Source organism: Rosa chinensis, chromosome 6 (assembly GCF_002994745.2).
Source record: "Rosa chinensis cultivar Old Blush chromosome 6, RchiOBHm-V2, whole genome shotgun sequence".
NCBI lineage: Eukaryota > Viridiplantae > Streptophyta > Magnoliopsida > Rosales > Rosaceae > Rosa > Rosa chinensis.
The window spans coordinates 52,623,363-52,633,943 of NC_037093.1; the positions used below are offsets into that span (position 1 = coordinate 52,623,363).

The following is a 10,581-nucleotide window of genomic DNA, read 5'->3' on the forward strand; positions in this document are numbered from 1 at the left end:
ATATGTGTGTGTGTGTGTGTAGAAGAGATGTGTTCCATTTTTTTATGGGAGGCTTTTGCTGACGACATCAACGTTGACATAGGTTTTGCAAGACAAAATAAAAGAATTAAACTAAAATACGAAAACAGATGTAAAGCGTGTGTTTTTTTTTTTAATATCAAATAAACAACAACTGGTCTATTGTGAGTCGAATTCAGACCAAATGGTACTTGTAAAACGTGTTTTGATAGGTTGATTTCATATAAGAAATTAAGAAGAAAAAAAGACATATATAGTTTTTTGTCTATGTTTCGTAAAACAATAATCAACAACTTGTTGTTTTAGGTGTTTTTGAAACTAGAATATAGAGGATAAAAAACAAACAATCTCATACCTTTTATACAACCACCAAACCTCACTGACCTACTGGCGACCAACTTATAGACCTGCCGGCGACTTCACGCACCGATCCACTAGTGACCTCAATGATTAACTCGCAACCTGAATGACCAAACGACGACCTCAACGGTTGACTTGTGACCTAATCCATCGAACGACAATCTCAAGGGCCGGAACGATGATCTCAACAACAAACAATGACCTCAATGGTCGACTTGTGACCTAACGAATCGAACGACAACACCTAATGAATAGAATGACAATCTCAAGGGCTGGAACAATGATCTCATCAACCATACGATGACCTTACCGATAAATCAGTGACCTCATTGACAAGACGACAACCTCACAAAAAGATCGGCGAAGTCACTGACTGACTAACGACATTTAACAACTAGACTACAACCTCATCAACGGATAGACCAAAAGGTCACCTCATCAATAGACACACCGGCGACCTCAGTGACCAACTGAACGAATGACGATCTTACCAACTGACTAACGACCGTAATGACCGAACGATGACCTCAACGATAGTGTCGGGGTCGATATTGTTAGGTTTGATCCTCGCAGATAAGCTATGCTTCTACACAGGGACAAGTTCAGTTTTGTTAGGTTTGGTTTTTGACCATAACCATAATCATCAAACTAGACATGAATTTTGGTTCGGTTCAGTTTTCAACAAACCGAAACCAAAACCAGAGTGACTAAATATGGTTTGGATTTAAGATTCATCTTTATTTGTCCGATTTAACAAAGCTCCATCTCTACTTCCACACCCCTCATCCCTTTTAGTCCTTTCACATACCTGGTCAAATCCTTAGAGAGCCAAGCAATTTCTGCACTATCTAAAAGCAGACATAAATAAATAAGATAACCAAACAATTCCAAATGATGAATGGAGGAGCATCAAGAAGATCGGAACCGAACAGTTTCAGCAAGATTAAAGAACGGTGGAATCCAGATTGATATTGAACTTTGGAATGGGAAGATATTGATATTAAACAGTTCTGATATCTTGTTAATCAAGCTTTAAACTTACGCATATCCATTTTTACTTTACAGACCTAGTCACATGAGACCATCCACTATCTCCCTCCGTCAATGGTTTATCCTCCTGTAATGATTCAGGAGAACAGAAAAAGAAGTCCAATCCCCCTTTTGAAACACACCCACGAAAGTAGGATTATCAATTCCTGCTGGACTTCTGGTACCCAGCATTTTCAAACTAACAACACCATTATGCATCATCCTCTACATTACAATCTTCTAAAATACATTAAAATAATATATTATATATACTGCTCTATTCCTTATCAGAAGGTCCCATAACCCACTAGCAACAATAAGAGTCCCACTACAAAAGGGCTTCCATCATTTTCCACTACCCTCACCATTGATACAAAAAGAAGAGCATATCCAGTGAGCTTTTGACAATTCTTCTCCTTTGCTTTAACCTGGCAAGACATGGAGGGCCTGCTCGTATATTTTAAGCATTGAAATCGAACCCTCTCTTGACAAAAGTTGAAAGAAAGGCAAAAGCAAGAAACTATGGCATCTGACTTTGAATGCAATTGAAGCTGAGCAAACCAACTAAAGATGGGGGTAGGAACAAGACAAAATAAGGCATGGGACCCCAAGAGCATCTAGTGAGTTTTCCATGGGGCAGTGGGAACGCATACCCTTTTTTTTTTTTTTCTTGAGGTCTATGAAGGGGGATTCATTTCAGACTTGACAACGCTGGAGGTGTCTGGTGGTTGAGTGTGGTAAATTGCCGAGGCTAGCGAGATAGGCATGATGCAAAGAGCCTTTGATTGAAGGAACTGCATTGCAGCTCCAACATTTTCTTCCATAAGCTTAGCCACTTGTCGTTCTGTTCCATCATTAGACCATTTATCCCATGCCGGTTGGTTTCTACCACCTTCACCACCTTCTTCCTGTGATTAGGACAGAAGCATGGTTGTTGATAACAAAAAAGAAACAAAGAAACAATAGCAAATTTAAACCGTTTTCTTTTAATACCTCAACTGAAGATAGTGGGATGTCCGTTACAAGTGGTGCGACAGCACCAGCTCCTCCCAATCTACTCATACTCAAAACCTGTAAAGCATGTGAATTGAGTGTATTGAGAAAAGAAGACACACTGTCACTTTCTTCATCATCATAAGAAGACTTACTCCACTCCAAATCCCAAACCTAACAAATCAGTCAAAAATAAACCAAAGCATCTACCATTGGTAATGACTTGACTGATAAAATATTACCAATACAAGTTTCAAATTCAAATTATAGGAAGATTGAGAAGTCCAAATCTGCCCGCTGGAAAGAACAAACTTAAGTATAGGAACAGGGTTTCAATTATTGCTTCTTTTCTTTATAAGTAACAAAACACCCAAAGACCCTGTTTTTGATTTTTTATTTTTTTTATTTTATTGATGGATAAGTTCAAGTTCCAAGGACCTTTGATTAAGTTCAAATCTCGTAAATGCATACACTATCTGTATTTGCTATGATGATGAAAATAATTTGTTTGACTCTAATGTAATAGGAGAGTATTAGCTAACTTGTGGACTCAAAAAACTGTACCAGTGAATAATATGCATACCCAAAGGAAGACTGGAAACATTTTATGGTAGAGACAAACAAATTGAACTGAAGAATGTTGATATCACAGGAAATAAGGCTTGTCTTGCAAATTATATAACACAAAGAAGAGGGAAGAAAGAGTGTTAAAAGATATGTATTTATGTTTACTATACCTTTACTTGGAGTCTCAGGAACTTCACATAATCCATTATTTCGTCAAGCATAGCAGCTCTATCCGTCTGCAGAAACACAAGTAGATATATATAAGGATGGAGATAAGAAGAGAATGTTTAATGCCAGCTTGTTTGAGTTGACATCTGAAGAAACATCAACAATAAGCAAAATAGTCCATAACATACCAGTATTTCAACAATTCTCAAGAACAAGTTATAATTATACCAGCTAATTGAATGCCATAGTACCATGCACCATGTAACTTGATAGAAATGGTTAATAGGAATGCGCTATCATGAAAAAACTCATCTTTCAAAAGTTACAAGGAATCCCCAGTATGGAAGTTGAAGAAGCTCTTTTCACACCCTAACTATATTAAGCAAACAGTACCAGCCAATCCAAAACCCAGAGTTTATCTTTTCATGCAATGGACCTTTGAACAACAAGCCAGGTAAAGTGTATTTGAAAGGATGTACAGCTATATAATGCTTCTGATTGTGGTCTTAAAGTTTGAAAAGGTTTCATTCAAGTGTGCTTTGAAAAGGTTTCATTCAAGTGTGCCCTCTTGGCCTTGCAACATTTGAATACCAGAAAAATATTTCACAACTTCAAACTTCTCTGAGGTATAATAGATCAATAGTTACTGTAAAGTGGGAAGCCTAAATGAGTTAAAAATACTCACTTTTCCATGTTGGAAGGAGAAAAAAAAAAATATCATACAGTAAGACCATTAATTTAAAGAAGACGGGAATCCATCCTCCTCCTCATACATACAAATTTATGATTGCAGTTCCTAGCGAGCATGAAGAAAGATGAAAAGCATAACATGAAAGGAATGACACTGACCTTGTTCACACTGGGAACTAGTTCCTGCAACGCCCTAATTCTTTCTGCTATTCGTTCTCGGCGCAACTGTACAGAAAAAGGTGCAAATAAGAATGATTCTACAATATAAAGGTGGCAGAAAGGGAAATTTAAATTATAGTTCCACGGTCTAGCACCGGAACAAGCTTTGATATAGATCACAAAATAGTATACACTTTCATAAAGAATCCAGGTACAGTTTCTTATGATACTTACCCGCTCAGCAATGCTATGTGGATCCGTGGCTTGCCCTCTTCTGGCCCTCACCCTTGGTCGCATAGCCGGTGGATGCGGTGCTGCAGCAACTGTACTGGAAATTGGTTGCCCATGGAAAACCTGCAAAATGCCACAATTTATTACCAGGGACAGTAGTTCCCTACACTGCACCCAAAAGGTAACTATTTCACATAGCAATGGTATTGCATACTACCTATATAAAAGAAAACCACATTGGATCCTAAAATGTAAAGACTGTAAAAATATAAAATAAAAAAGGCATGTATTAACTGAATTGATTTCTACGTTTCTGAACACCTAACTTAAATTATACTCAAATGAGGAAGTGCATGTGTTAAATCATTATGTTATAATTACCTTAAACCCCAGAATAAAAAACTTCGGCTCTAAACCCACATGCACAGCCATAACTTTTCACATGCTTCCGCTTTTTCCCCCACCCCCTGTTCCAGAATGCTTATGGATATTTGGTTTTTCATGACTAAAAAAATGTATGTCATCAGCTTTCTGTTTGATTCTGGCTAGACAATTAGTTCCCATTTCTCAAATCCCTTGTATTTTACCTCTTGTCAGATAACAGTACTCGAATCTCATCCAATTAATGAAAACCCAACTTACCATCCTTGTTTTCTTTTGCTTGTCTTCTTGGTTATTAAACAAACACAACAAACCAAATCAACTATTCTACCTAACTGAAGACCAGGCAATTAGCATTCTAAACTCATTAAATAAACCACCCGAAAATCCATTCACTCAGATTCAACCACTTCAAGACTTGAAAACTTTTGAGCCAAAAAGAGAGTGATTAAAAGTTGGGGGAATCTTACATTTTTCACAGCCGAAGCTCTACTATCAACGACGTCGTCTCGAAACCGCTTCCCACTCCCAGAGGCCTCCTCGGGCTTCAAAAACCCGGCCTTCCCCTGCTCCAGGCTCAACCCTAACGGGAACACTCCTCCGTGGTAGCCACCTCCGCCCATGTGGCCGGAGCCGTCACCGGAACTGAGCTGGAGCATCATCGAGGAGGGAGCTCCGGCGAGGCCTCCGTCGCCTCCGGTCAAATTAGCATCGGCGGAGGCGAAATTGGGGAGGCCGAGAATTTGCTCGAGGAAATCGTCGGCCTGAGCTTCGGAGGGGTTGTTGGCCATGAGGAATCGGCCGAGTCGAGGTGAGGTGGAGGGATTGGGCTAGTTAGGGTTTTCAGAGAGCATCTACTACATGCAACAAGATAGAGAAGAAGAAGAAGAAGAGGCCTTTTCAGTGTTGCTTTGCTTTGCTCTGCTCAGTACTGAGAAAGAGAGAGAGAAGAGACGAAAAGTGAGGGTGGCTTTATCCTGCTTAAAAATGTTTCTATTTCTGTAAAAGGGGCCGTACTTCTCTATTATTACATGTCAATGCCATTTGATTTGGGGCTTTGGCCCAGGTATAAAGTGTGCAGCCCGTAACATTTCTAGGCCCAAATACAAGTGTACGATCCACAACCCACTTTGGAATGTTACTTTGCACTCTAAAAAGGTCGCAAGAAGTCAAACTAATATACGACATGTTTTGATATGATAAGAGGCTGTTTCTTGCCATTCACATAACTTTAGTAAATTAAAAGATCTGTATGAGGATTTGTTTTTGTAAAATTTAATCATGTTAAATTATATAGAGATTTACATTTCATCGACTTAAATCGTGTAGAGATTTATATTTTATTATCATGAAGTTGAAATTAGAACTTTTTAGATGTGCATTGTATTGTGACAGAACACAGTACTTCATAGGGGGAGTGGATTAAGTTTTAATAGCCATGTTTTGAATTTAAGGTGGATTCTTAAAACTCTATCTAAATATTTATATGTGAAATTAGAAAGTTATTTTCCAAATTCATTTCTAAAATAAGTAAAATATTAGGTATCATGTATGTATTATTCTGACCGTTTTGGGTGTTTCATTGAGACAATAAACCGTTTCATCTGTTAAAAAAAAAAATACATTAGGTACACCAAATTATTTAACCATTTTGAAAAAACAATTAACCCATTATGTAAAGGCATAATTATTGATAAGCGTTATTTTATGTATATTATATTTAAGAGAAGAGAGTGACAGATGATAAACTTTCATATTTGAGTGGACGAAAATAATAGATTCAACCTCAATTGCAGAAAATAAGGTAAGATTTTGAGGCGCGATTTGTAAGCATCATTAACCAAATGGACAACTGGTATACAATCGTGCCGGCAAGACTACGAGAAGAGAAGAGAAGTTACCTTTGAAAATCTCCCGGTATTCAACGGCCGAGAGATTTATACAAGATAAGGACTAGTGTAACGTACTGCTGACTTCGGACTCGGGGGGAGTAGCGTACTAAAACCCGGGGGAGGGGAGAAGACTACTGAAAGTGAAAACCCTACAAAAGCCTTGGCATTGTTTTATACTCTCTTAACTAAATGGCTTCTTCTCTTAAATCGGCGACTGGTGTTCTTCAGGTGAAGAGCCCTCAAAGCCCATTGCTTTGCCGTTCTCCGGCTCAAAAGTCCACCCTTTCATTCAAGAAATTTACTCCAATGGCTTCTCTGACCACCACCAACACCACCGTCGGCCTCTCCAAAACTTTCATCAAACTGAAGGAGCAGGGCAAGGTATGAAATTCTAATTGGTGAATTTGGTGTGCCAGGACTATTTGCATGTGCTTTCAATTGAAGCCCCGCTGACAAATTTGCAGACCCACCAAATGCAGGGCTTGCATTTGGCCTCAATCACCAGGCAAATATGCCAATATTGTTTTGACATTTTGCTGCTGGGGGCTTCATTGCCACATTGGGTTTGGGGAAGAGGGTGCTGATTGATTCGAATCCACACTTTGTATGACTGTGACTTTAATTGAAGTAAATAATAGTTGAATGAAGGGTTCATAATTGTAGCAGTTCATTAGATTAATTGGTCAGAAGATATGATTTGAATGGTGTTGAGCAAAGTTTTTATTTGTTGTGCCCTCTTTAGATCAGTTAAGTATCCTAGTATTTAGGTTTCTCAGATGAATTTTATTTGAGGATCAGGATTTGTGGTTGGTTTTAGATGGGAAGTGTTTGTTTATGAGGGTATGTTGTTTTGATCAAGATGTGTTTTTCCGCAGGTTGCATTAATCCCTTACATTACTGCCGGTGATCCTGATCTATCGGTCACCGCAGAAGCATTGAAGGTCCTGGATTCTTGTGGATCGGACATAATCGAGTTAGGTGTGCCATACTCTGATCCATTAGCAGATGGGCCAGTTATACAGGTTGATAGTCTTGTATCTTGTCATTCTGTATATTCTCTTTGACAATCTTTTAACTTTGTGTGGCATTTTGTAGGCTGCAGCCACTCGTGCCTTGGCAAGAGGGACCAATTTGAATTCAATCCTGGCAATGTTGAAGGAGGTACCTTTACATGCAATCTTTTATTTTCCGACCAATTTCTTGAAATATTATTTCCAGAATTTGCATATAAGAAACTTATGCTACTGTAGTAATATCATATTTGCTTACAAGTGAAAGCATGCTGAACATAACTATTACTGTGACTAAAAATGAAATATGCTGTGGTTGCTGCAACCTATGAAATATGCTGGATCCAAGCATCTAATTTTTTCTCATACTTCATATCTCTGTGATGCACACATAAGAATTGTTATCATGTCATTAGCATGAGCTCCACTCAGATTTTCTTACATATTTCTTCATTAAGTTATGCATGATATACTTTATACACATTGTGAAGCGGCTAGCAGAGAAAGTATGACAATTGGAATAATCTTATTATGTAAATATTGGTGAATGGTCAGGTGATTCCCAAACTGTCCTGCCCAATTGCTCTCTTCACATACTACAATCCCATTTTGAAGCGTGGTGTTGGAGAGTTCATGTCCATCATTAAAGACGTCGGGGTACATGGTATGTATTAGTAATTGTTACTGAATCTTATGAAATCTTCAAAATGATAGTATTTATTTAACTACTTGTCAATGTGATATGTACACACATTGTAATTGAGTCCATTTATTATATGTTGGGGAGGACGTTATACCTACTGATATGCATCTTCCCTGATTATATTAATACCCCTTAATGTAAATAGATAAATTGTTATAGTTAGTGTATACCATCCAGTTTTTATTACTATGGCCTTGGGAAAGTTCATCATGTTTTTCAGGCCAAAAAAATATATATTTTATCACCTTACAAAAAGATAGCAAGTTGCAAGGTATTGGTGGTTTCTAGTTGCTCATTTGCCTTTCATTGAGATGTGGACTGTATAATATAATTTTTTTTAGCACAAACCTTTTTATATATTTTTGGGTGCAGACCTTATTGGAAAAAAGGTCGGGGTGCTGAAATTTTGGTCTTGTATTTAGTTCTCTTTCATTTATATATATGTAAATCATAAGAGATGTGACTATGTTTGTGATTCCATATCTGTTTGTAGGACTTGTGGTTCCAGATGTTCCATTGGAAGAGACGGACACTCTGAGAAAGGAAGCCTTGAAAAATAATATTGAATTGGTTCGTTTCTCAATAACTTTTCTTTTGCATTCTTTTCAGACTGTGAACAGTACTTTAAAAGGCTTTGTACTCACTTTTGGATATGATTGTAATACTTTGGATCTGCTTGTATGGTTTACAGGTATTACTAACTACACCCACCACTCCAATGGAGCGAATGAAGGCCATCGCTGAAGCTTCCGAAGGGTTTTTGTACCTGGTGAGACTCCTTTTCTTCTGTCCTCAAATTGATTTTGAAATCTTGGTCTTTTGTCATACATCATGATAATAGCACATGTATTCTTGGTAAATATGCTCTTAGTAGACTTAAGAAACTGTTGTGTTATGAAAAAGTTTCATCATTTGGCTTGATTAGAAAAGTGAAGCTATTGTGTAGTACTGTAGTAGCTATTCTTGGTATCATGGAAGTGAGGTCTGAATGTGGGTTTTGCAAAGTTTTCTTTTTCTTGTGTAAGCTAAACACCTCTTGGTAGAAAATTCACAAGTTGTGTTTGCTACATGAACATATATCTTTTGTTTATGAAGATTCTCTCTTCTGTATCCGACCATCCGGAGATCAATATCACATGGCTAAATGCATGTCATCATTCATCTTTTTGAATTACAGGTGAGCTCAATTGGAGTTACAGGGGCCCGGGCATCTGTGAATGAACGAGTTCCTGCCCTTTTAAAGGAAATTAAAGAGGTTTGTCTTCTTAGTCACTTCTAACTGTGTAGGATTTCATAGAAATCTTTGTTGGTGGAGAATTTGAGTCTTCTGTCAGTTCTGTGCATCATGACCTAATGAGAACCATGTTGTTTGATGGAATGGCATTTGATTATTTGCATAAAGAAAAAAAGACATGATACGCTTTTTAGCTGAGCAAGACCTTGATATTATTTGGTGCTTAGTGGAATTGTGCTAGAATACATATATATGTATACATATACATCTTAAGGTCCTGTACAAAAAGAACAGTTCTATGTTTAAGAGAAATAGTTAAACTGATTACCTGACTGGAATATTTGAGCAGCCGGCTCAAATAACATTAGACAGTTGATATGATTCTTTTATGTGCCAGGCTACATCAAAGCCCGTAGCTGTTGGTTTTGGCATCTCAAAGCCTGAACAAGCTAAACAGGTTAGTATCTAATATACATTAGAACGCCTCGATCTACATTGTAGTTTGCATACTTTAATCTCATACCAGTATGCATGCCTTTACTGCGATCAAGGTACTGAATCATGAATGTTTTACAGGTAGCGGGGTGGGGAGCTGATGGTGTCATTGTTGGTAGCGCAATGGTGAAGCTGTTGGGTGATGCCAAAACTCCCGAGGAAGGGTTGAAGGAACTGGCAATTTTCACCAAGTCTCTGAAGTCTGCACTCCTTTGATCACATTTCTAGATAGATTTTTCTTTTCAAACTACAGATGAGTCCTATGTAATCCGAAAGTTCCCCCTATATATAGCAATTATGCTGAATCTAGGTCAAACCTGCAGTTGTAATTTACTCAGAATTTTCTTGCAAAACTAAATTACAGAACTTTGTTGCAAAATTCTGAATGAAGACCCCAGTATCTCATGATTCACATCTCTACTATTTTATTTGGGGAAATGATCATTTACCCAATTTTAGCTTAAAAATTGTCCACTTACCCAAATACTCTAAGAGATTGCTCACTTACCCAAACACTCTAAGAGATTATTTCCCTATTATCCAATTAAGTATTTATTTATTTATTTTTGGGACAATTTTGCCCTCTCCTTCTTTGTCACTTAGAGAGAGAAGTGATAGGAGACCTTGTCGGACTCCGGTGACTAGTGGCCG

General features: G+C 37.8%; 2 protein-coding genes across 2 annotated transcripts; one reads left to right on the top strand and one right to left on the bottom strand.

Annotated features, from left to right (window-relative positions):
* Positions 1-1,372: 1,372 nt before the first annotated feature.
* Positions 1,373-5,387, bottom strand: LOC112173030 (transcription factor UNE12). Its single transcript, XM_024310575.2, has 6 exons — positions 5,067-5,387; positions 4,219-4,338; positions 3,985-4,050; positions 3,138-3,203; positions 2,401-2,478; positions 1,373-2,315 (listed from the first exon to the last, which is right to left on the bottom strand). Exons 1-6 carry the CDS (start codon positions 5,385-5,387, stop codon positions 2,085-2,087), a joined length of 882 nt encoding a protein of 293 aa, XP_024166343.1. The 3' UTR covers positions 1,373-2,084.
* Positions 5,388-6,407: 1,020 nt separating this feature from the next.
* On the top strand, positions 6,408-10,344 carry LOC112168826 (tryptophan synthase alpha chain). The gene is made up of 9 exons (XM_024305751.2): positions 6,408-6,869; positions 7,364-7,510; positions 7,584-7,649; positions 8,054-8,162; positions 8,695-8,771; positions 8,893-8,970; positions 9,379-9,456; positions 9,833-9,892; positions 10,012-10,344. Exons 1-9 carry the CDS (start codon positions 6,678-6,680, stop codon positions 10,144-10,146), a joined length of 942 nt encoding a protein of 313 aa, XP_024161519.1. The 5' UTR covers positions 6,408-6,677; the 3' UTR covers positions 10,147-10,344.
* The last annotated feature ends 237 nt before the right edge of the window (positions 10,345-10,581 follow it).

Excerpts from the sequence above, each read along its gene's own strand:
- LOC112173030 (XM_024310575.2), bottom strand. The coding sequence starts at position 5,387 with ATGGCCAACAACCCCTCCGAAGCTCAGGCCGACGATTTCCTCGAGCAA. Across the intron at positions 4,051-4,218 it reads CACATAGCATTGCTGAGCGG|TTGCGCCGAGAACGAATAGC; the intron begins GTAAGTATCATA and ends TTTTCTGTACAG. Across the intron at positions 3,204-3,984 it reads TAGTTCCCAGTGTGAACAAG|ACGGATAGAGCTGCTATGCT; the intron begins GTCAGTGTCATT and ends GTGTTTCTGCAG.
- LOC112168826 (XM_024305751.2), top strand. The coding sequence starts at position 6,678 with ATGGCTTCTTCTCTTAAATCGGCGACTGGTGTTCTTCAGGTGAAGAGC. Across the intron at positions 8,163-8,694 it reads TAAAGACGTCGGGGTACATG|GACTTGTGGTTCCAGATGTT; the intron begins GTATGTATTAGT and ends ATCTGTTTGTAG. Across the intron at positions 8,772-8,892 it reads TGAAAAATAATATTGAATTG|GTATTACTAACTACACCCAC; the intron begins GTTCGTTTCTCA and ends TATGGTTTACAG.